Source organism: Platalea leucorodia, assembly GCF_965183815.1.
Source record: "Platalea leucorodia genome assembly, chromosome: 7".
NCBI classification, from domain to species: Eukaryota; Metazoa; Chordata; class Aves; order Pelecaniformes; family Threskiornithidae; genus Platalea; species Platalea leucorodia.
In genome coordinates, this window is record NC_138829.1 from 45,997,216 (window position 1) to 46,024,279 (window position 27,064).

Here is a 27,064-nt window from a genome sequence, read left to right on the forward strand (position 1 = left end):
ATATATAAGCCTTGTAAAGAATACATTGCATACACTATGAATAATATTTGCAATGTTTGCTTATTTGTATCAAACTCTACAGAGACATTTAATTGTTATTTTTGTCCTTTGATCCTTAGTTTTATTTTAGTATCCTAAAGGGATTATTTCTTTAGGCTCTAATCCTTTGTCAGAGGCTGTGCCATCACATCATTGTTACATAGAAACTGGAATCGAAAAGTCGATTGTTTGTTTGTTTGATTTTTTTTTTTTTTAAATTTTATTTTTATTAGAGCAGAGCAGGTTAACATTACTTAGAGTAGCATGCTTCCCTAAGTAGATAATTTTTGCTGGTGAAATCTTAAAAATACTAACAACTTATTTAAGTTTACTTTACTTTTAATAGACACTAACAATAATGTGAAAGTTCAATCTAAGTTGCATGTACAGTGTAACATGCTTTTTGAGTGTTTCACATTTAGTGATAAGTCATTGTGATAGCCCTTAACAGTGGAGTCAATTTCACTTTCCATACTGTGAAAAAAGAGTTGTAGATAATGTACATGCCATTATATATAATGCTGTATATATTAGCTATAGTGATGTACGAATTTGCATCATGACTAATTTTTTTTCTTTTCAATTTACATAAGGTACACTTTTTTTTTTTTTTTTGAGTGAATCTGGGTCAGTAGGTGGTTGAGCCAAAAGTAGACTTGCTTAGTTTGCTTTGAACTGAACCTAAAATAACTTGAAACTGTACATTGCTAAGAAAAAGTATAATGCTATTCTGGGGTCATAATTCTGAATAGTGAGCAAAAATATACAAGGAGAAAATCTCCACTCCATCACTGAATTTGTTATTGAAAGTGTTTTGGAAGTAGTAAGTTAATAAGGATCTTATTTAAGTCATGGAAGATGTCCTTTCATTTGAAATTATGGTATTGGGCTATTCAAGTTTCTGATTTATAAGTACCTTGTAAAGCTTTAAAATAACCAGAAGGCATTATGGGGGCAAGATGAGGAAAGACAGTATATATTTATTTTTTCATTGATTAATCATTTTTGCTATGGCAAAATAGCTTTGATGTGGATGCACGTTATTTCTCCTGATGATGTTGGAGCTACACTTCAGTCTTTTTAAAATTATTTTAATTAAGTTAATGTTCTCTTTACTGTTTCTTTTAGTAATTTTGTAAACACTGCATTGCATTGCATTGAAGCAATGGTTTTTAACCAAACCTTCCCTGTTAATTGGACAACAAAACATTTTTATATGCTTACAATCAATTGTGGCTTACATGTGTAGTATGCACAATTTGATTTCCTGATTAAGGCATTGAAGCAGACCCTTATTTTTATGTACAAATTCTGTCTTCTCTTTAATGGAGTCTAAATAAATTTGTGACACTAACCACATTTTCTGTGCTATGCATTTAGCCGTAAACAAATTTTAATTTGACTTCCTTTTTCACAGTATTATTTTCCATTCAACTGATGCATTAAAGATTGTGTATTCCTAATGATTTATAATAGCAAGTACTTATCAGAACTTTTTTGCTTCATTAAATAATATTACATATTTTGTATTGACTTTTTATAATAGAGCTACAGGATTAAAATAAGCCTGAAAAATAGCTTACTGTAGGTGATACTTTTCTTTCAATTTAACATTTGCTTTTACCATTACTTTGTTCTTATTCTACAAAACTTTTTCCTAATATTGGTTTGATTTCTTTAGTAGCCGAAACAGGAGTTTGAAATAACAAATCGATTTATAAAGAGTGACAGAAAACTCCTATATTTAAATACAAAAAGCCTTGATGTTAATTACCACCAATATCTATTTGTTTCTTGTTATTTTGGGAAGATTTCATAGCTGTTTGTAGTCTCTTCATCTTCAACCTCCTATGGAACCAGGAGACCCTTTGCATTCATATGTGGAAGATTTTCCACCATTTATGTACGTCCAAACGGCTTTATTTCATGACAGCTAAAAGCTGTGTCTTTACAAGCCTACATTCAAGAATCCCTGAAGGTTACCAGTTTCACTGTGGCATCTCCAGCCCCATGCTGATACTGGCATTAAAGCTTCTTTTGCCACTATACCTTTGTATGCTGCTGCTTCTACTGAGCTTTGTCTTTCAGTCCATACCTAGCACTTACATCAGTGCTGTTGCAGGGACTTCGTGGACAGTAGCTGGATTCTTATGAATGGGAGATGATTTCCCTGAGAGATCAGATTGAAACCCTTTTAGCTGGGTGTAGTGATGAAATTTAAAAAGAAAATTAGCTTGAAAGGTTGCTGTAGAGGTAATTCCAAGAGCTTTTGGGGAGAACAGAGGAATACATTCTTTTTCACCCCAAACACCCAAGGTAAGTTCTTTCAAAGAGATAAGAGAGATCTTATTACATTATTTTAGAAGACTACTTTTACATTATTTTTCTTACATTGTAAGAATGTAGTCAAGTGTTCTCGGGTTCCCCTAGAAGGGAGACAAGAACTAATCTAAAATTGCAGGGAATAAAATGCAAATTACCTAGTTGTCAATATACTATCTTTTGCTGTGCTTATGCACTGGAAAATGCAAGGGACTCTGTACAGGTAAATCCAGTCAAATATAAGACAAGAAATCATGGTAAATCTCAGGAGAAAACTAGTAAATTCAAATACATTACTTCCTCTGGTAAAAGAAATGTAACATAGTATTCTTAGATAAAGAATCTTCAGTGTATAATAACATAATAATAACACTAATCATTGTTATTTAGATATTTTCCTGTTTCCTGCTTAATAAAATATATTTATTAGTACTGCTGTCCTACACCTTTTAAGTTTGGTGGACTTATTTTGATATTCAGTATCAGGTGATGTTAATGACCATGTGTGTTATGAATCATCTCAGGTTTGAATTACTGGGTTTGTGGGTTGCTGCTGAGTTTTCTCGAACTTCAGGCTCATACTTTCAGTCTTGGCAATCCTGACCTTAGTTTACAGTATGGAAACTCATAAACAGCTATCTAAAATTAAAGAGGGATAAATATTGACATCACATCTTGACTTCCTGTCAGGCAGATATCTATGGTATACGTCTGCATGTGAAGGTCCTTCAGAAACCTGATACAGTTTTTAAAATCTGATTTTGTTTCCCTATTTGTTCTTTTATTTCTACTAGTCTTTTATTTATTATAATTTATGATTTATTTAAAGGTCTTGTATGGACTTTGAAATACTGAAATACTTTGACATTTTGCATTCACAGAACAGTATGAAATTGAAGAAAAAATGTATAAGGCACATTACAGTATAAAGCCAATAGTTAAGAGTAGTTGGAACTCATGTATAATTAGATATATCACTTTCTGAGATACAGCCTGACTGTTTAATGTTAGTTCAGAATGTTCTTCCTATTTATTCACATAGTTTGGCATCTTTATTTTATATTTAACTGTGATCTAACTTACAAAAAGAACAATGACATCATCAGAGATTCATGGGAATCAGATAAAACGTTATCTTTTGCATGTTATATAAAATGTTTAAGAGTAGTTTCAGAACTCTATGTTCTTTAAAATATTAAGTCCATTAATTATTTTAGACATAATTTTATTTTCAGGAAGTAAAAACAGGTTTACTAGTAAAGAAAGTTAAATTTAAAGTGTTGACACTTTAAAATCACTTGTGTGAAAGCAATGTGAAGGTCCTACAAGAACAGTGTACTTGAAAATAGTTACTGTACCCCATTAATTGCTCAAGATGTACAGTGATGTAAATAAAACTGGAATTAGTTATTTTTCCCCCATATATACACTTGAAAATTTTATAAGCTCTGGAGAGGCAGAAGTACTTGACCAATGTTATCCTCAGAACCTTAGACAAGTACGTGAAGAAGCTACCATTCCATTTTCTTCCTCAAAAAGATTGTCTGACATTTCTCCTGTCTGAGTTTCTATTTATCCTTGTAAACCAAACACTCAGGAAATTACTTTTTTATTAATAATGAGTTCTAAAATTTGTATTTATAAAGTAAATGTAGGATAGCCCTTTTAAAATGTGGTCTTTTGTGTTTGATAACACAAAACCTTTCATAACGTTTAAAATATTGTTTGTTTAACATTTTAAATATCATTGCAAAAGTTGTCACACCATATCAGATCAAAGGCTTATCTAGCCTGTTGTATCTCTGAGATTGGCTGCTAGTGGATGTCTAGGGAAGACTGCAAGAACCAGGATACTATAGTGATACTACCATATTTTGTTTGATCAAAATGAGTTTCATGCTGGAATTGTGCATCTTGAGAAATACCTTCTTTTGTTTTTAATCTATTCAAACCAGAAAGTTTTATTCGTTATCCCCTTGTACCAGAAGTAACAACAAACAATGTAAAGCCTGTTTACTTTCTTATACCATTAATGATTTTTATAGGTTTGCGACATTAATTCCTGAGTTGTCCTTTCTACTAATCTATTTAGCCACTCTTTGTTACTGAAGGCCATTCTCTCTCTATGCTAGTTTTTGTAACCCTTTTCTGTATCATTTGTATTTCTACCATGTCTTTCTGAGTTCGGTGAATCAGAATGATGTGAAGTAATCAAAGTCCTGATACAGTGTTTTTATGCAGTGACATAATGAAAATTATTTCTGGTTTTTGGTGGGGTTTTTTTGGGGGTGTGGTGTGGTGTGTGTCTTGGGTTTATGGGGGGGTTTTTTGTTTGTTTGTTTTAAACCTGTGAGGACTTGGTTGCTTTTTGGCCAATGCTGAGCTGATATTTTATAGAATGACCTATTACAGCTGGAGTCCATTCCTGAGGGATAATGATTCAAAGGTCATCTATACACAACTCTACACGCTGATATGAACTGATTTTTTTATCTTTCGTTTTATTTCTTCATTAGACAGTGTCTTGATGTCCTTCAGTTCATTGCTGTCAGCTTTTGTACTATGTGTGCAGACTTTGTTACCTCACTTTCCACTTTGTTTTCCAAGTCGCTTATGAATATATTAAACTGTATGAACTCTGCCCTGAGTCCCAATGAGGTCTCCGATCATTCTTTCACTTAGAAACTGATTGCCTAGTCTTACTATAAGTTTCTTCTCTTTAAACAAGGTGGTGAGTCATATGATGAACTTTCTTCTTCCATGCAGCATAGTATCTTTGAAAAATTTTGAGGACCTTTTTGAATGCCATTTGGAAATCCACATTGACTGGATCAACTGTGTAACAATTAGAACTGGTTCTCTCTTGCCTGGGTGTTTGTTTACATCTTCAAAAGAACTTTAATAAATGTCTGACGCACAATTTCTCTTTCCAAAAGCCATGTTAGTACACTTTTACTTTGATTACATTCATCCTTATGTCTGCAGCTTTATTTACCATCCTATTATTATTTCTGCCAGTTTGCCTGATATGAATGTTGGTTTTTTCCTGGCCTCTAGTTGCAGGGATCCCTGCTGTAGCCCTTGCAAAGAATTCAGTTTACTATTTTCATTTTCCATTCCTTTGCTACAAGGTTATTATAAGTGAGATGTTACATGCTACTGTTAATAATTAAACTGTTGCATTCTTGAACTTCTTTAGAACTGCTGGAAGAATATCACCTGTTCCTGATGACTTGTTATATTAATTTGTGGATTTGTTTGATAGCCTGTTCTACTAATGCTGTTGTATGAAACAGATCAGCGCTTCCTCTTACAAAGAAGGTACCTGATTTGTGAGTCTACTTAAGCTCCTGTGTTGTGAACAACAGATTGAAAAAAAGAAAGTCAGTATTTTCCTTCCAGAGTACTCTTAAACAATTCTTACATACTCTGATCATTTGTTGACCTTAAAGTCTCTAGTAAGCTGTCTTCTGATAGAAGGTTTAGCATTAATTTTTATGTCTTTAATGTACCAGAATTTACAGTCTTATCTATCTAATAATTTGATCATGATTGTGACTTTCTAAAAGAATACTTTCTTCGCTAATTATAATAGTCACTTTACCTGCTGTTTTAATTAGGACCATGATATCTTTCCAGGTGGCATGGAGTCCACTTCTCTTTAAAATAGGTCCTCTTCTTGAAATTAATTACAGCTGTAGTGAATTTTTTTACTTTGTTGCTCCTAGAAGGAGATCATATCTTGACTATATTATATAGACTGTTATAAAGTGGTCCTCCAGCAGAAACTTTTGGTCTAAGATCTGCAAACTGCTTATGATTAAGTCAGGAGTTTTTCATAGTAGCTTTTCCCTTAAGCAGTAATTTAATGATGTTTGTAGATCTGTTTATTGTCATCACAATTCCCAGCATAATATTTGGCCAATCAGTAGAGGAATATTTGAAGTTTCCTATTATTTTTTTCTTTCCTCTGCCTTCACAGACTTTGTGATTTCACTTAGCGTGTTGCAGCCAGTCAACCATTTCTTGGGTGATTGGTAGTATAGATGTAAGAATGTACTTTCCCACTTAAACCTTAAACTTCAGTCTATCAGGGTTTTATAGTAAGCATTCCTGCAGGTAACTAGGCTTATAGAAACAATCCTCCGTGGGTTGTGCATGACCTAGTCTGTTTCACAGAATGTGGGTTATTTTTCCTTGTGTTGTGATCTGTAAAGATTGTTGAAGAAACCGCTATCTTCCTGAAGGCAGTCCCATGCTTTTGCTAAGCTAAAGCAAAAGCTATATAATGCTTTTTTAGAGATCTGTAGAAAATGACATGTGGGATTCTGACATTACATTCAAAGAAAACTGATCTGCTTATAACTCACCTTGTCACAGGTACATTGGATGGGAAAGCCTGAGAGAGGTACTACATATGTTTTGCATTTCATTAGTAATATTCAATTTTCAAATGATTTATCTTGTGTACCATCTTACTAGTCTTAAGTGGAATTTTTCTGCCTCTTTCAAAAATATACAAACAAAAAACCTTCTGCAAAATAACTAGAGAAATTTTTTCAGCATTTTTAATACTATATTATAATTTTTGTATCTGGAAGTGCATGCTCCAGGCATATCTCCATAACTGGTTGAGTTGGGAAGCCTTTTCTCTGAACTTGAAATGAGTTGGAACAGAATAAAAAAGCTAAATGAAATTAAAAACAAGTTAAGGTGAAAGAAGGATTAAACAGAGAAGAATAATTTGGGAGAAGGTGGGTGTGGATAGCATTTCAGAGGAAATATGGTAGATTTACAGATTTGAGAACTGGAAATACAGATTATTTTGGAAATAGAGTATAAATGGCGTATATGTACCTTTTACAAAAGACAGAAATGTTACATTGCAGAGAAAGAGGGAGAGAGGTGAGAAGTACTTTAGAAGATTTTGGACATGCTGATCAACTAAATCTTAAATTCTATTCTAGATAGAATGAGAAGATTCTTACAGTCATTGAATGATGTTTTGCCAAGTAGAAAATGAATTGAGGTGATTTTGCATTTTTTTTAAATGGTGCAGTGTTTTTAGATGAGAGAAGGTATTACCTTTAGAGCATCTTTTGCATTTTAATAGTTTTAATAATAACACTTGTCAAAATAAAATGGGTTTGATAGTTTTAAAGCAGAAGAAAAATATTTCTAAAAAATTAGCTTTCTAATGTCACGCCTGATTTTCAACTGTGTGAGTATGACAGTGCCACATAGGTTCTACTTGAAAACCCCCCCTTTTCTACCTCTTAAATGGTCAGTGTTTCTTCTTATCTGTTTTAGCACGTACTGTGGAAGGGTAAAGAGAGAAGTGTTGTCTTGCTATTTTAAGCAAGAAATAAAATATTGGGTTTAATTTTAGACGGGCATTTCAGAGGCCACTATAAATTTAAGAGTAAGATATACAATGGACTGTTTGTTTAGAAATTAGTGCTTACACTCTTTGTCACGCTTGCAAGTTGCTTAATTGGTATTACAGCTGCTAATAGTCCAATCTACTTGCAAACAGTAGAATATATTGTTAGAATGGCTATAACTCTTCTGTTACAGGGTGGGAGTCATAATAAAAATGGAGAAGAGAGTTCATAAAAGTGAAAAAAATGAAGATGAATTTGGAATTGAATAAAAGCTCTTTGTTAATAGTAAAGACGACTATTAAATTTACCCCAGAATGATCTTTGCGCTATTTTAATGTGTGAAATGACACATGAATTGGTAAATATTTCCCTTATAAAATGCAGCATTTCTTCTGTCCATTGCAAACCCAGAATTAATTGCATATTATTTATGTGGTTCATTCTTGAGCTCAGCATATTTATTACGGAAAGTTAAAAGCTTTTTTTCTTTTTCTCCTTGACAGAAAGTAGTAACATTGTCTATCATCATTCCTGAATGTTAATGACAATGCATCTATCTTAATTGCAATCCAATATATTATTGTATATCAGAATTATAATTTCAGATTTTTTTTTATTCTTTTCACAGAATATAAACCAAGAATGATGCCATATTAATGTGTTCTATGTGCAACCCCATAAGGATCTTCTTTAAGGAGCTGCAGTAAGATAAACACTGAGAACAATTTTTCTCCGGTACAATGTGGTGAGGCAGAGGAACTGAAATTGTCCACTTTTGTACAGGCCAAGGACTTAAAATGTTTGTTATTTTGTGAGCAGAAGCAGTTCTGGAGTGAATTGAACTTCTGAAAATGCGGCCATGGACTGGTTCCTGGCGTTGGATTATGCTCATCCTCTTTGCTTGGGGAACTTTACTCTTTTATATTGGTGGACACCTGGTACGAGACAATGAGCATCCAGATCACTCTAGTCGCGAATTATCCAAGATACTTGCTAAACTTGAACGTTTAAAGCAACAAAATGAAGACTTAAGGCGGATGGCAGAATCTCTCAGGTAGGATCTAAAAGTGATTAAGACTTTTCAGAAAATGGTTATATGAAATACCAAAAATTAAATGGAAAGTTGTTAGGTGGTTTTTTTTTTTTTTTTTTTTTTTTTTTTTTGTAAAATAGTGTTTAACATTTAAAAGTATAGAGAATTGTTTTAATCAGTGCTGTAACTGAAAATATATTGCAAAAACCTTTAAACAAATAACATACATTTAGTTTTGGTTTAATATAGTCATTATTTAATGGTGTCCAAGTGTTACTGTCATGATAACAGAGTTCTGTAGGTGATTAACTCCTCACTGCCAACTTCAAACAAGTGCAATTATTATGACTTTTAAACCAGTTAGAACAGCTAGTGACTTTTCTGCACTTCTGCATGCAGTAACTGGAAGAGCTTGTTTTAAAAGTGCTGAGAACATTTGTACAGCTTGCTGAAGATAAATGTGGACTTGCTGAAGATGAGCTGCAGTAGACTGCTGCATTATATGAATTCTTTTAACTAGGGGTTTTTTTTCCTTGCCTTGCTGCTAAACTTGTAGCAATACTTGTAAAATAGTAGGATCATCTCCCTTTTTATAATTTTTTGGTACATTATAGATTGACACAATTACAATTTAAAGTGTTTTCTTTCACCTCTTCAGACAGACAGCTTTTAACGTAGACTTCTGGTACCTTCTTTCCCAAGAACTTGCAAGGGAGAGCTTCTTAGGCAGGATGTGATGCCAGAGTCAGATTGGACCGAAGTATTTGGACATCACCACATACAACCTAAAAGTCCTGATGGATCATGGACACAAGTGTAGAGGCTTCGTATGTTTTAGGAAGCTAGAGAAGAGCAAAGCTCAAGACAAGATTTTACAGAATGGGAGGGTGATGTTTATTTTTAAAATCTTTTAAGTGAGCTGAATTCACTTACTATCTCTTTTACAACCACATACTCACAAGCACCAGGACGTGTGTGTAGAAGTGGTCTGGCCAGGATTACCTGTGTAGAACATGGAGAGCAAGGGGCACTGGCAGTTGAGTCTTCATCATGTCTCTTGGGTGGTTCTTGCTTGGCAATGAGAAACTGATTTTGGGCTTGCCTTTTAATATTCTTCAGGAGCAGATGCCATTTTGGATCTTCTACCTTACTATTTTGCTTCATAAATCAGAGGAAAAGTTACTGAATTGCACAAATCTCTTTATTTTTCTTAATAAGGTGTTTTATGGTTCTGGTCCTATTCTTGTTACCTTATCTTTAGGTAAGTTTGTTTCTCATCTTCATTTGGATGAAATCACACATGTGGACTCTGAAGCAATAAAATGAATACCTTTCCTCTTAACCCTGTTCTGATGTTTCTTGTGGTGCATTCTCTCTCTTTCATGCATAGCCAGGGCTATTTGATCTGGTAGGCTGGGTAGACTTCCCTGCCTGACTGAAATTTCTGTTCATTGTACTCTGTTCCTGGTTTCTGGAATGCACTGAAGACACGGCTGCATGCTGATGAGGCTTCTTAGCTTAGGCTCAGTGTTCTGAAAAACAAATGTCTTAATTTTGAACGTGTCAGCCCTGAGGAAGTACCTAGGCATTCATGTGGTGCTGCACAGAGGTGGAGAAATGCTGCTGACCCAAGCGCCCACTACACTAAGCATGAATAACATGGCCATGAACAGCTGAGCTGTCTGTAGTTTTCTAAACTCAATTTATTCATATATAATAACAACTGCATTGGCAAAAAGTTTAATGCATTTTTGCTGACAAAATGGTGTAACGAAGAATATGCTGCTATGAAGAAAATTAAGCAAAAGTCTATATTTGAATAAATACAATATCTTTAAATTCCTTTATTATTAGACAATAATAGTGATCCTTAGGGTTTCTTGCCTCAGAGGGGGAAATATTTGTCCTTGAATGTAAAGGTTACCACCCTGCATGCTTTCAGCCCCCCGTGTTAGGCTGACTTGAATAAATGGTAATGTAATTTATTGCACAGTCATTGAAATGTGACCAGTTCAAATTACACAGTGACTAGAAGAGACTAAATGTTCTTGATTTTACTGGTGGCGGTACTCTTTTCCTCTCAAGAAGGAGGCAATAGATACAGTAGATGCATAGATACAGGCTAAGCGATATTTTAGGCAGTGATGATTTTTCTAAACACCTTTCTCTGTTTCCCTAACCTACCTATGTTCAGACAAATATGACATTTTCAGTGGCCAACTTTTAAATAATAGCTTATACTGTTGATAATTTTCCATGATTTATAGAAATAAAAACATTAATTTAGTTCTAATCTAAATATGTTAGAATAGAACATTCCAACATTCCTTCTCTATGCTTCAGTTAATTGCTGCAAGTTTCTAGAATTGGATTAGGTGATCCAAAACTGTCTTAACCGGACTCTGTTCAGTTTCTTTTGTGTGAATATGTTGCCGAAAAATATTTTGGAGAACTTTCTTCAAAGTGGTTCTATGTAACCACAGGAGAGTCTGAGACTCTTGCACGAGAAAGCCTAAAATGACTATAAATGCCAATTTGAACAGCAACGCATCTCCAGGTTCAGTAGTCAGTGCTGGCCAGAAATGAGCCAGCTTGGGACTGGAAGATATTCAGGCATAGTTTTTGCTGGAAGTGATCTGACATTGGTGAAGTACCAGATTTGAGGGAAGTGATGTATCACAATGTAGAGCCTTTTCATTATTTTTATTCAGCAAAACACACGATACTGTTTTTCTAGAAACTTCACAAATAGGTTTGAGGTATGTCCTGGTCAACCTGCATCATTAAAGTATTAAATCATAAATGTGATATAGAATTTCAGCATCTCATTTCTTTGTTTGCCAGATAGAACAAGTGGTGTTAAAAATAACAGCTTTAAAATAGTCCCATTTGCAGTTTTATAGCAATATGGCTATTTAAAATAAGGCAGTAGCCAACAGTCCATGGATTCAGTGTCTGTGCCCTGGAAGAGGTCACTGCTGCTATGAACATATAGTAAAGAAACAAAACACCTCTTAACTTCAGAAATTGAATTAGAATTAGACAGAAAAGATTACTTTTGCTCCAGTTAACAACTTAAAGTGAAGACATAATTTGTTTTGGGCTTTACAGATCAAAGGCAGAAAGGCTGGAACTATTATTTGAATATGATTTAATTGCTAGAAGTTTTGTTTTTGTACTGAAAACTCTAATTACTGATGCTGGCTGTGAAATCTGAGTGGCTGACAGTCTTTGCATCAGTGTAGCTCGTAAAGGTAAACCCTATTGCCAAGTTGGATTTTGTTACACTGAGGTAAAAACTTGTTTTTGCCTTCCTTCTCCACTAAGATTTTATATCTAGAGAACTAGAAAGTTTTTTTTATTCCAACAGAAAAGAAGCACACTTTTTATGAAGATACAGAATATATTATGGCACGCAACAGGGTTAAGCTAATGCATGAATTTAAGCATATTTCAATAATAACTCTAACTTAAGGTTACTTTTGTAGGAGTTTAAATAAGATGAGAGTGCCTACCTGGAAAATTGTAACAATAAATAGGCATCTGATTTACTAAACTAGTTAAAGTATTTTGACATAATTAGACAAAACTTTTGGATTGTAAAAAGCTCCAAGTTAACAGAATTTATCTTAGTGGGCGAAGAAGCTTTGTGAATGGTAGAAAATTAGCATAATATCTAGCTGTGCCATTAATAATAGCTAGTTAGGGCAGGAAGGAAGGGACAGAAAGCAGGTATGGTTACAAGAATTCAGTAGTTTAATAAAAGTATAAGTTGTAACAATTTCCATTTTGAAGTTAGAGAAAACTGGTATTTCATCTTCAGTTACATGAGGCCCTTGGTTATATGGTAAAATACATTTCAATACAATGCATTTCAATTACCTGGCATTTCCCATTATAATGGGTTCTTGTGACTTCTCTGACTTCCTTCTCACCTGATAGAAGTGTCAGTCCTCTGTGATGGTTGAAAATAGGACCTGGGCTGTGCTTAGTTTCAACCAGCCATCCGTGAAGGCCGGCATACAACCACAAGAAGTGATCTTTCACTCCAAGATTTAAATGCTCTTTTACTGCCAATTTATGTAGCAGCTCCTCATCCCCAAAGACAACAACAACAACAAAAAAAGAAAACCAAAGACATGCCTTATGAAACACACCTTATGTGCATGCAAAATCAACCATTCAAAAGTTGAGAAATGTCATATCTGTGACAAAGCTTTATAAAATCTTGCTTAGCCCTTTTTTGCTGTATGATACTTAAATCATATTTGATCTTGTAATTTTTGCCCTGGTTGCTTCTCTTCACACAGGGTCCGTGAGGAGTAGAATTAGGGCAGTAAGAAGTCTGTCTGGTTTTTTTTTGGTTTGGTTTGGTGGTTTGTTCCCCCTCCCCTCCCCCCAACATCTGTATGTTCAATTTCACAAACTACATCATGTTCTTCTGATTTATTATTATTATTATTATTATTATTATTATTATTATTATTATTATTATTATTATTATTATTATTATTATTATGTTTTCCAATATTTGTAATTTATTGCCAATATTGGTTAAGAATAGTTCATATTTTTGTAAGGATTTTTGGTGAGGTTATTTTGAGATACTTTGTTTTAATATGTACCTTCGCAATAGTGCAAGTTGGAACAGTCACATCTTTTTGAAAATTGCCTGAAATAAAAGTAGTCCTTTAGGAACTGAGTATGCTTTTGCGGTGCACTTCTGATGACTTGAAATGACTTCAGGCACCACTTCCTTTTTACAGTGCATTTGGAAAGCCTTAGGTGAGAAGTTACTGTAGTTTTTCTTTTGCCAATATGATGCTTTGTAAAAAACCTTACTTGGGGGCTATAAAGAGGCACAGATGTATATTAGCGATGCAGAAGATAAATGGATTTAAAGATGTTTTGTATTGCCTGAGTTTTAGAAATTATGTGCATGAATATTGTGTTATAATGAGATTTGGAGAGTTACTGTTAGTCCTTACATGCTTATAAACAATATTGTGTGAGCAAATCTGGGTTGATTTTAGAAGCAGCCTCGGTCCCATTAGTGCAAAATAGTAATAAAACTGAGGGGTTTTTTATAGATTCTTATTTTACTATTCTATATCCAGTAGAACTGGAAGAGCCCTTTCAAGAACACTTATTACAGATGTTGTAGATCTCGCAGCAAAAAGGGAAATCTTTACAATTTTTGTAGTTATTTAAGGGAAACTCTGTAGGGAGTAATAATCAAATGATAGTATTACATAAGGTTGTTTCATTGCTTGCCTGTAATGTAGTTTTACCTGAACATTTTATTTACTAGTAGGATTATAATATGACTGCTAAAGGCTGTCACTGTTGCTTCTAGATGATACAAGGCTTTTAGGAGGAGGAGAGCTTAAAATGACAGCTTTTATAATGTATGATTTTCTTAAATGGAAACTGGAAAAGTTGTGTGTATGCCTTCGTCTGTGTCCTAGACTTGCTTTTTTGCAATACATTATTGGTTCATAGTATTCATGTGCTCCTTTGTGTCTTGGTGGGTGATAGTCAAATTTTTATCTTTTATTGTATATTAGTGCTATCCTCTCCTGGAAGATAAGCCTGGAAGTACAGGAACCAGTAATTTCAGAGTTCTCATCAGGGAAATAGAGCATCTTGTTAAATGTATTCACATTGTGTTTATATTACTAATACATCACATTCCGTATATATGTACTTCCCAGAGTCTATTAAATATTACATTTTGTAGAACCTGCAATTCTTCTAATAAATAAGATAACCTGTTTCTTATCTGAATAGGATCATGTGTTATAAAGTAGAACAGGAATGGAAAAGGGCAAAATGTAATCAAACAAATAAAACCAAACACCAGTATTTCTAGACATTTTCTCATACTTCTGAGTGTAGCTTCAGAAAGAAGAGGTGGGATTTTAATTTTGAAAGAGCACTATAGTTGCTTTAATGTAGTTGGTGCTGAGGCTGGGAGAGAGTCCAAACTCAGGACCAATTAATTGTAAGCAAATCTATTAAAGTACTTCTATCAATTACTCTGGGCAGTTGTTGGGCCCAGTAAGCCTGTAGTAAGCATTGAAAGGGACTTGGATACAAGGATAGCTTTGGGTTGATAAAAATTTAAATCTTATTTTAAAGTACTGTTTTCTGTTGCATGTATTTAAAGTGTCTCAAGTTTGAAGCTGGGGCTATTGCACAGGCCAATGTGTGAGGGAGGAAATCATTGAACTATATGGTTTGCATCTCTGCTCTTTTTATTGGTTTTTGTGCAATTCTAAACTAAGGGAAGGGCCACAAATTCAGTGGATATAAATCAGCACTGATCAGGGCCGTGATGATTTAAAATGATAAGGGATGCTGCTCACTCTTTATTTGCAGGTAACATTGAGTGTTTTCTGTCAGTTTTATTTACTGAGGAGGTTTTATCTTAGAAGGGTGAAGTGACATATTCTTTTTGTTTGTTTGTGTGTGTTAGTGGTCATTGTAATTAAACATAAATTTCTTCTTGAAGGAAAAAAAAAAAGTGAAAGAAGAAAAGCCAATCATGATGTGGCTTTAGTTAGTTATAAACCTTCCAGCTCCACACAAAGAACCCAGAGAGATATAAATGAAAGAATGAGAAAATATTCGAGTGTGAACTTACAAAATCTTACATATTCCCTTTTGCTGATAAATTAGTGTAACTTTTTAAATACCTTGCAAATAGGAAAAGGTTAGAATGGTTTTTATAAATTTTTTTGTATGTTTAAAAATTTTTTTACAATTATTTTACACAATATGGCAGTTCTTCCAGCTAAATTGAATGTCACTGCAATTAATTTTTGAGTGGTTCTTTTTGCCTTCGGAGATTCAGATTAGAGATTTCTACTTTGCCATTGCCCATCTGTGTTACCTGAAGGTGATGAGAAAATGGCCTCAGTGATAGGGATGATGTATACAGAATTCTTTTTTCTGACTTTAAGTGTAGCTGGATTACTAAACAAGGGGACAAAGCAGAAATGGGTTATCTCTACAACATAATCTTTTTGATGTTTAGAGTTATACAGTAATATCTTTATTTGATATGAGTTCATTATGGAAAAGATCATTTATATTTACTATAACATGGTAGGAAACAGCATGCAAAAATCACACCTTGTAAATATTGAGGAAAATAATTCAAACAAAACCACTATTTGGTGTATTATCATGGCTGCCCATGTAAGTGGATTATTATTTTGTTTATCTTGTATTTATAACTTAATTTACAATGTTGTCATAGCAATAAGTGAAGGATATTCTGTTCTAGATGCTCACTGACATGTTCTTTTATTGTTAATTAGAATCATCCTAGTTTAGATAAACATACTTTTAACACGCTGCGTAGATGATCCCATGAGTATAGATAAGGATTTTAATTCAAACACTTTTCCCTCAAATGTTGCCTTATCTCCAACTCAGTTGATGTACTTGTAGAGGGCAGTAACAAGCAAGCTGTGCTGGTTGCAGAGAAGAACGTTTTCCTTAATTTTGAGACTGGATGAAAGTGAGGAAGACAGCAATTCGAAGTCTGATGAGGTAACAGATGTAGAGACAAAATTGCAAAAAGAATAAGTTATCTTAGTTTTATCCTAAAATGATGTAATTTTTAAAAGCCCAAACAACTGGCTTGAGAGAATGCCCCCCACCATCCTAGCTCATTTTATCTAACAACCTAAGTATAGTGAACATTTTTATTGCAGTATGCCAAAGCAAGTTGAATGTTAAATGGCATGTACTTTTCTTTTTAAAATCTTAATTATATAAAATGGTCAGAATTATTGTGCTTCTTTCTTATCATCCGCAACCGTCCTTCTGTAGGATTCTGTAATTGCTACTTTAGCAAACTTCCGTTATGTTCAGAGGATGTGCAGGCTGTCTGAAGATTTCCTATGGTAATGATTTTGTATCCTTTTACCTTATTGTTCTTCGCAAATTCTACGCCTTTTACCTTATTGTTCTTCACAAATTCTACGTTTAGGGAATGTGACTTATACAAGATAAGCCATTCCATTTTTCCTGGTAATTTTGTGGTTAGTTGTCCTGTCACAATCCAAATTGTGATACCAACTTGACAGATCACAAATACATTTCAACCTTGTGGTTTTAAACTAGTGCAAGAGCTTAAATATGTTTCAGTATGCTTTTAAAAAGTTTGTATTGTCTTGTATGTGGCAATATAGTACTGTATCTCAGTATAGCATCATACTGTGCATTTGTTGTAGAAACAAATTCACAACTGGATTGTTCATACAGAGGGAGTATGTTTAGGGAGCGCACGTGTTTAAGATTAGAATATTTTCATTGGTTTCGTCATGCTTGTTCCCTCAGTGCACAAAAAACCAGATATATGAACAGTTATTGAGAATTCCTTTCTATTTACCATAGTAGCTTTAAAACACAAATAAACACTTTGCAATAATTTAATTATCCCTAATTTGCTTTCAATAGGGAGCTTTAGTGTGCAGAATTTTTTTACTAATTTTCTGTCAGGCTACATAGCTTCCTTTTCCACCTCTCCCACGCCCCTCTGAAAAAAGGGGCTTAAATGCTATGCTTCGTGTGATATACCTTTCTGATGCTCACATTAGGTCTTTACTCCCTTCAAATGTTCCAGTGAAAACGGACTCTTCATCAGTTCCTAAATTTTATTGATATTTAATTATCCAGATCTAAGAGACATTAAAGTTAATGACATCTCAGTAGGATCTTTAGAGTGCTGTAGTTTCTGGTTTAGGGTGAAGATACTCCCTCTAACCACTATTTTCTCTATGCTAGAAGCATCTTTTGCCTGTCAAGGGGTCTTCCCATATGGTATCTTGATACACATACCTGTGTATGTGTGTGTGAAGAGAATACCCCTGGTTTTTTTATGCTCATATTCCATTATGAATGAAGAATTATCTTCATGTTCTGCAAGAATTCTGTATTCTTTACAGTTCTCAAGACTTTTCAATATACATCTGCTTCCTTTTTTCCTTTTCAGATTCAGCTCTTAAAAAAGTCTTAGAAAAGGTGGAATAATTTTTAACCCTTAGATCTACCAGAAGTGTCATTTCTCTAGAGATGAGATGGGGTTTTATTTTCCCTGCATTAGTTTTTAATTTGTGAGGCAAATAGAAGATAGCATCTATTTTCTATACTTTAATAATTTCAGTTTATTAATACGTGGATTTGAGTTGAGATGATGAGCAAACCTCAGTAATACCCTCAGGGCTGATTTATGGCTCATAGATTTCAGGATACATATTTCCATACTTCTCCTGTGCTCATGTAGCAGAGATTTCACAAACAGATGTTACAGTTTCTAGTGTTGTTTTAGGTGCCCAGGAGTTTAGAATGCCAGAGTTGTCATAAAAAATTATCATGATGGTACATTTAAGAAGCTAGGGTCATTTTCTGAGTCCAGAAAATACATTGAAATCATCTTGTGCCAATATGCAGGAAGACTTAACAGTGGAGTTCCAGTTCTGGAGCTCTGGTCCTCTAAGAATATATGGCCAGCATTCAAGACCAGAATGTATTTCATGTGTGCATACAAAAAGGAGCCAGAACTTGAGTCTTGTGAAGGCACATCCCTTGATTAGGCTTTGCTTGTGTGCCAGTCAGTCATGGTTTTCCAGTTTCTCACAGGAAATGGGTTAAGCTGCTGCAAATACTACTTTCACAAGTAGAGCCTAGGATTGGTCTTGTCAATGAGTGTAAGTCTTGTAAACAGCACAGTTTAACACCAGGTTGAATCTGTGCTGCAGCTCTGTAATGCACTGTTTGTCTCCCATGGGATTGAAGTTTTAAAATCTTTATTTATGTTAATATGTTTAATTTCTTCTGGCTTTAAGACAATGCCAAGAAGTCTTATCAGCAAAACAGTATGGAACAAAAATGGGAGGAGAGCTGAATTGTTAATGCAAATAATTTATCAAATAACAATTATGTTTATAAATAATATAATTTCTTTATTTTCTACATCCTAGGATACCAGATGGTCCCATTGATCAGGGTCCAGCTGCAGGAAAGGTACATGCTTTAGAGGAGCAACTTTTAAAGGCCAAAGAACAGATAGAAAACTATAAGAAGCGGACAGGAGATGGTTGGTAGATAAGTTTTCTTTTACTTCTAAAACAAGTTTTGGTATTCAGTATCACAAATGTATTACTTTCTTAACAAATAATTCAGCTACAAGTCCTGATGCTTTTTTTTTTCTTTTTTTTTTTTTTTTTTTCTTTTTTAAATAATAGGAGGCCTTGGAAGAGACCATGAAATATTGAGGAGGAGGATTGAAAATGGGGCCAAGGAACTTTGGTTTTTCCTCCAGAGTGAATTGAAGAAGTTGAAAAATCTAGAAGGAAGTGAACTGCAAGGACGCATTGATGAATTTCTGTCTGATTTGGGTCATCAGGAAAGGTACTTGTATTAGTTGATTCTGTATATATATTGTAGTGGATTATGGATTGAGTTAAGAAAACTACTGATATACTGCTTAAAAATCTCTTAGAATAAACTACTGGTGTGTGTCTTAAAAATTGTTACCTATGTATCTTAGATAAATGGAACATTGCATGTGAAGCTGGTAATACTTATTTTTATATATATATTACATAAATGTACATCTTAGATATTGTAATACTAATATTTGGATTAGAAAAAATAGTGCTAATTATAAGTACTTAAGGCAGTTTGTAATGCCCTCCTTATGTGGGAAAGCAGATAAAGGGGTGGGTAGTGATCAAATGACGAGATAGCTATGTAAGGAAAGTGGCTAATATTTTTTTGTTGTTGTTTGTGAGGAAAGTCTGTTGTGTCATAGAGACAACTTGCTTTTTAAGAGATGATAGACTTAAAGACAGTTTCTGTGACTCTGGATAAATAGTATTAGAGTTCTTTGTTAATCTTGGTGCAGTTATGGTCTACTACTAATGTGGTGGCACTTCTCTTGTTGGATGCCTTAATCACTATTTCTTGGCTGTGTCCTAGGGGTTGTGTAGATTTTCTCCTGGAGAGTGCCGATATTGGCAGATGTTTTTGTCCAGTATTTCACAACTGATTCTGGTTAAGAAACAATGTTGCCCAATGCAGAGTTTCCTGCATTATGGAATGTGTAACTTATTCTCATAGTTGCCATAGGGAAGAGAGTTGTTGAGAGTAAATTCATCTTAACAGTTGAAAGGCTATTTGATATAGAGTTAACAAAAAAGAACGCATTAATCCTCTAGTTGTCATGGTTGTTTCCTATGTTGGCATTATGTTGTTTGCAAAGTGGCTGTTACTGAATTAGTTTTGTTCCTTCTCCTCGTGGGGATCAGCTGTCATCAGGGCTTTTATGGTAGCTGGCCAAGGTTTAATGCATAGTGTTTGGACACATTTTCACATTATTTCCTTTGACTTCGGTGGAGCATATAACAATTTTTTTCTTTGAGTTCTTTTTTGTTGACATAAAGTTTCTATGAGGTTTAAATGTAATTTTGTCATGGCTGGCATAAATGTCTACACTGATCTTTAAAAATGTGTTAAAAATGTCTGCCCTCCCCCTTTATTTGTGACAATCAAATGCAGATGAAATACATAGCCAGATTCTTTACTCCATTCTGTTTTCCAGGAGCAAAATGCTTTTAAGAGCATCTCCAAGATTTAATTTATGGTATGAAACAAAAATAACAACAACAAATTGATATTGTTGGTTAGCAACACAACGAAAGACCAAGTTTGACTTACTAGGTATCTGGAACACCACTGTCTGAAATTGTCTTTCTGCCATTTCACCATCCACAATAGCTGCTAATAATCCTGTGCAGGCTCATCTTTTGTTTGCGCTTAGCTGTCTTGGGTTCATGGATTACTGGTCCATCTACTTTTTAGCTCTCCACATGGCACCTGACTCTGGTCTTTGGTATTAGCGCGTGTCTCTTCTAAATCTGTATTAATAAGCCATGATGATGGTCTGCCACACACAAAAGAACCTAGCAGATGTAAACTTAAAAAACTGCATATTTCACAGCAGGAGCAATCAAAGAAAGAAGGTCTTTGTGACTGAAAGTGTGTTAAAATTGCACTACCTATAATAATTTCTGTGTGATAACACCTGTGAATTTTTCAGTTCCTGGTTTACTTCAGAGTTTTATAAGAGCAAATTTTTTTAAAAAAAGATTGTCGGTACTATCTGAAAACTCTTGCATGTATTCATAAAATTTCCCACAAATTATTTGATATTTTTTATGGTTTGTATTGAGCAAAGCTGCCTTTCCCTAAAGTGTTGAGTCACTGCAGCTGCGTAAGGACTCTCTCATCATTCCTCTTACCTCAAACATGATGGAAAATAATTATATTTCATCTGTAAAGCTGATTATTTAAAGTTACCTACTGCCTTTGCTTTGTCATGGTCACCAAGGCCAACAATATAAAAAGTAACATTTGGACAACACTTTTTTTCCTTAGAAATAGGAAAAATTACTGAACAGCTGAGAGGGAAAACTTTTTTTTTATTGGTAGGCTTTGTATTTTCAGTTATTTTATGCCAAAATTTAATAGAAATATATTTCTATAAAGTAAAAGGAGAGTATGCTGATTACTTATGTCACAAGTACAGAAAAGACTTTTTTAAGGCCAATGAAAGAGAGCATTTGAAAATTGTTTTAAATGTGGCTGTGGTTGCGTAGCTGCTTTTAATGATTGCACAGGATTTTTTTTTTTAATGTTTAGACCTCAAATTTATAGTTTTTCTTTAAACATCCAGCATGGTTGCATCCTGATTGGGAAGAAAAATATATTTAAACTCCCAAGAAAATGCATAGTTTTCCTTTTTTAATTTGCCTACTAGCCTGTAATGCTTTCTATAAATTGGAAAACACTGCTTTAAGAGAAGCAAACTCTGTCTGTTCAGTTATTTGTGTATAATCCATTGTATTAGATCTACTGCAACATTAATTCTGTTCTAATTGTGTCCCTAAACTGTGCTTGCATGCTATTTTGAGTATTATGCATCTTTAAAAGTTACTGATTCGAAACTAGTTACCTGATAATACTTTAAATTGTTTATTTTTCATATAAAGCTAGAGTAGAGTGTTTCAAGCTCAGTTACCTTGTAAAAGAAAATCCAGCTTATATAGTTTGAGATTAGAATGTAAATATGGTACTTCCAATTGATTGACAGAAGGTGAACATTACTGCTGCTGAACAATTTGGGTATAGTGTTTAATACAGCAACAGTAGATGATATAGTAAGTCAGTGTCACTGTTATCCTGTGTACAAGTATGGGTATGAAAAACAGAATGAGTGTATGAGAATGGAGAGATATGGATCCATAAATCCAGTTATTAGCGAGAGAAGGTTGTCGCTAACTGCTGATAAAGATAGCTCTGTCCCAATTTGATTTATCTCAATATTTACCGCTTAAATATTGTGTCATTGGAAATAATTATCTAACAGAGAGATGTCGTCTGATCTTCCCTCACTTGCTAAGCTTGTTTACAAGGGATAGCTTTAGCTAACTAGGTTTGTGGTTCCAGTACGAACAAGTGCTGCCAACAACGGTGTCCTGTATTACGTCACTGACAAGACCACTTCAAAGGTTGTTAGGAAATATGTTTGTCTTCCTGTCATGGATGACACACTTCGCCTTACACTCTTTTTTTTGTCACCTCCTAAATTTCTCTGCCTTTGTTCTGTTGCAGCTCTTCCTAGTGATCAAAATTGTGGCTTATCATTAATTTCAGGCAATAAATTGCAATATCTAAAGTTCAGATGAAAGAATTAAGAAAAGTGGTTCAAAATTAAAACTTTAGCATTCTTATGGAGAAATGTTTAGCAACTTTAGATATTCTCAGTCTGTAAAGCCAACTCTGAAACTATTGGTTCTGAATTGTGCTGTTACTTGTAGAATAGCCATTAATGTTTTTGCAAATATTTTGAATAGTTTGCCTCTAGTTTTGTATTTGCTCCCAAAAGCCACAGATATAAAAAAAATCTTTTCCTGGGTGTTACTGTTTGGGCTGTTTTTCACAAAATTCCTGGCTAATGTCAGAAAATAAATGTCTTATACCATTTTTCTTCTCAGGATATGGAGTTCTTCATCCTCTTATTTGGCCACCAAAATGTGATAATTCTAAGAAGAGGATCTCTAGTGTATTAGATAACCTCAATTTAATATTTGATAGTGACTCAAAATTAATGTTTTGTAGTGTAGACTTGTAATATGACCATGAGTCTGTTTTGAATTTCTTATTTTTAAATTTTTTTTCCATTTGACTATTAGTAACATGCAGTCATTCTAAGCAGGCAGAACTTCCTTCTTCCAGAGTCAGAAGAAGGAGCTACATGCCATAGAAAATGCTCTTGACTAAACCTTGTAATAATATTCTGTAGTTAGTTTTCACTAATAAAAATAGAAAGATTACTGTTGTACCTGTGCTAAAGACATTTGTAATATTATATTCTATACAAGCATAGTGAGATGATTGTGGGAGGCAAAGTAACAATGCATTATAATAGAAGCTACTGTAGGAATCACTATTGCACTTTCATCTGGGGCCACTGGATAATGTATCTAGCATGGAACTATTCTTTTTTTTTTCCTTTAGCACATACCAGAAACAAATGCTTTAGAGCAATTTTTCTAAGCCGTCTCCTGTTTAATACTATAATTACTCATGGGTATGGAACATATGTTATTTGGAGGACACAGTCAGTCTTTCTTGGCTACTGTTTGGGTTGTGGGGTAGGTGGTGGCATGAAGAAACTGTTTTTGAGGCTATAATTGAAATATCTGTTTAATTTGTCTTTCATTTCATCTAATCCTCTAATCTAGTAATGTTAAGATTGTTTCCCATTTTTTAAGATTGTTTTCCATTGTTGTTTACAGGTCAATAATGACCGACTTGTACTACCTCAGTCAAACAGATGGAGCGGGAGACTGGCGAGAAAAAGAGGCCAAAGATCTAACAGACTTGGTACAGAGGAGAATAACTTATCTACAGGTAAGAGGGTAGAGCTTTTAAATCAAGTTAAACTTTTTTTTTTTTAAATATATATATAGCACTTAGCTATAGCCTTGTAATAGAGTAATTACATGACAGTTTTAAGCAAATGTTTGTATATGAATGAATTATATACAAAAGAAATTAGAACTTTTTTTCAAACATTATTTTATATATATATGGAATGATAATATTTCAAGCAAATCTTTGGGTTTTGGGTTTTTGTTGGTTTTTTTTTTGTTGTTGTTGTTTGTTTGTTTTCTGGACCCGTGGTTTTCACTGGGCTGTACTTGTTTGGATTCTTTGTCTTATTACAAAAGATAAGTCTCTGGGTTTTATTTTTGATTCTTTAGATTATCAGAATGCATACATATGTTTACACAGTGTTCAAAATAAAAATATGAAAGTTCTTATATGAAACTTCTGAACAAGCAGCCCATTTTTAAAAACATGAGTATGCAAAATTAAAGTGCTTGTACAGTATATTGTCCAGTCCTAGACTGTTTCAGCATTTGTGTGAGACTTCTCATAGATGCTCATATTTGTGAGTGCATAAAGCCTTTTTAATACATGTGCTTGTGTGTGTCTATAAAATTAAAAAAAACTTGATCTGAAAGTTTTGGGGCTTTTATTCATGTATGAATGCATGCAGCGATTTATATAGTGAGCAAAAAGATATTTGATGTAGTCTGTTTTATTTGTACTTGGTTTGTTTTTCCTTCCATGTGTGCACCTCACCGCTCTGTTTTGTATGGTCACCCCTAATGTCTGATCTTTTCTCTGTGTAAATAGCTGAATTATTTCACATTTCACAGTTCAGCTGTAGGAACCTTGTCTTCTGTGACCAAGCTATGTATTTGTTGCTTGTTAAATAAAAAAAGACACCCTTCCGTGGAAAAAAAAAAACCTGTAAATTATGCAGGAGACATCACTTTTTTTGTCTTCCTTCACCTCCTTCTTGAGAACGGTTCCTTATTCTTTCATTTTCGATGTCACTGTTTGACAATGGTGTACTTTAACTACTTTTCATGCTGATAAATATGGCCTTTCTCTACCTTTTTCTCTTCTTTCACTGTATCCATTCGTTGTCTTATCTAAGCATGTATGTATTTCTGGAGAGTGATTGTCTTCCTATTGTATGTTCTACAGCGTTCAGGGCCTTAGTTCAAGACGAGGACCTCCAAGTACGTACAATGAATAACAAAAGTAAAAGGAGTTTAGGAGAACAGAAGCTCAAAATTGAAGTATGAAATAAATGCTTACATTGTTTTCAAGTGAATTTGAAATAAATTTACTTACTGAGCGAAGAGCTGGGAGTCCAATTAGCTCCTTCTAAAATTTATTTAGATGCGTATAGTCTATGATAAAGGGCTTTCTCTCTATAGAGGTAACTTATTCTCATTTAAAAAAATGTAGAAACAATATTAAGAATGAAACCAGTGCCAAGTCACAAAACATATAGAATCCTAATATTTCAAATTTGTAGCACAACTGGTTAAAGCCTTTCAGAAAGTGTATTGTATCCTAAGGCACTTCCAAGAAAGGTAACCATCCTCATTATCCTGAGAAGGAAACCTGATGATGAGCACGAGCAGGTGACTTACAGAAAGTTGTGGCATTAGGTTCAGAATTAGAATTAGATCTAACATACTTGACTCGGTTTCCATCATACAGGCCATTTTTGTGTCTGTTTTATGTATGATTTTTTTAAAAAAGAATCAATAATAAAGTTTCTATCATAGGAAAAATGGAGTGGGTTTTCGTATTTATGCATTTAAAATATAAAATTAATCGTTATGGATTCATCCCATAACACTGAGAAACACATAAGAAAATGAGTATTTCCCTCCTTTTTTATCTTTTATTCTTTTTTTAAGTTCTAGTATTTTCTATATGACAGAGGAAATTACATTGTTTTTTGTTTTTAGTAAGTTATCACTGGTAGATTATAGAAATTAGAAACATATAAATGTATTACTGCAGCACATCAAGTTCCATATGACTGTTTCACATGGAAGGATCTAGAAACTATACAGAAGGGACATGTGTTTCCTTAGTAATTGTCTTTGAGGTTTATTTAAGTTGAAGAATGGTGATATGTATTTTCCAAAAAAATGTAATTCTGGCTTTGATAAATGTTGATATTTTTAGCATTATAACTGTGCAGGTCATCAAAAATAACACTAAATTCTTGGGTTTAGAAAATATGCGGCAACACATTAAAAATTATTTGGGTATTTTATGAACAAATAATATTACCCTGTTTATTCTATGTGTCTTTTAGGTTAGTTGGAAAATTTTAGCTGTATTGGATGCTCACTTTTTGTTGTACTAAAATGTGAAATAGAAATATATGTTGAGCTTTTTCTCACTAAACTATTCTTTCGTTCATATGCTTACTGTGTTTCTTTTTATTAATCTCTTTTCAGGCTAAACGTAACTAAAATTTACAATCATTCATCATGTGTGAGAATTTATAATACCTTTAATTTTTTCTTCCTGATGTCTTTCCTTAACGCTAGTTCTTCACCAGGCTATTAGAATTGAGCATCCACTAGTTGACAAACGACGATAGACAATATATTCTATAAATCTATTGATTTTTTTTTTTAATAGAATAGCACCAAAATGTTTTTTTCTTATATTGTTTTTTATGCAGTCTAAGGTATTACTTAGCTAATAATAGCTCTCCTTTGAGTTCATGTCACTGTGGAGCTATTGAAAATGATGCCCAAGATTTTTAATTCGGCTGAATTTTGAAACTTGAGTACTTTTTCTTCCACTATGCTTACTTTAAATTTAGTTATCAATACAAAATTTCACTTGTCATGGGTCATGTTTGCTTTGGTTAGTTTCTTCTGGAATTCATGACAATCTTCTCTAGACTTGACTTAATTTAAAATTTTTTAGATGTTTGATTTAATGGCTTTGCCTTTTACCCAGTTCTTCCATGTTTCATGCATGAAAGTACTAGTCCTGCTAAGATAACTAGAGGCCATTTCTCTGTGTATTTGCCATTTCTCGCTCCTTTTTATAATCTGGTTTTGATCTTTGATCACACTTTGTCCGTTACTCCACGACTACTTTTGTTTCTTTGAAGGTTGTTTGCTAAAAGACCAAAAAAAGAAAAAAATCAGAAAAATTACACTGTCGGAAGAAACTGTGGATAGGATGGTTTAGTGCCTACATATGTTTATGGATGATCATTTACCTCCAGGCATATACTATTACCATCATTCACATAAAAGATTCAAACCCCAAGGCATGGTAATTCTCAATGTGCCCTAAGTTGGGG

General features: G+C 33.8%; 1 protein-coding gene across 2 annotated transcripts in view; it reads left to right on the forward strand.

The window, feature by feature from the left end:
* Positions 1–27,064, forward strand: part of FUT8 (fucosyltransferase 8) — a 127,674-nt gene that overhangs the window by 55,751 nt on the left and 44,859 nt on the right. Inside the window, exons 4-8 of one of the 2 annotated variants that reach the window (XM_082317402.1) lie at positions 5,561–5,682; positions 8,374–8,799; positions 18,774–18,889; positions 19,038–19,203; positions 23,655–23,769. In XM_082317402.1, coding sequence (XP_082173528.1) covers positions 8,597–8,799; positions 18,774–18,889; positions 19,038–19,203; positions 23,655–23,769 — 600 coding nt within the window. In that variant the 5' untranslated portion in view covers positions 5,561–5,682; positions 8,374–8,596. The remainder of the gene's footprint in view (positions 1–5,560; positions 5,683–8,373; positions 8,800–18,773; positions 18,890–19,037; positions 19,204–23,654; positions 23,770–27,064) is intronic. The other variant, XM_082317401.1, reaches the window with a different exon arrangement.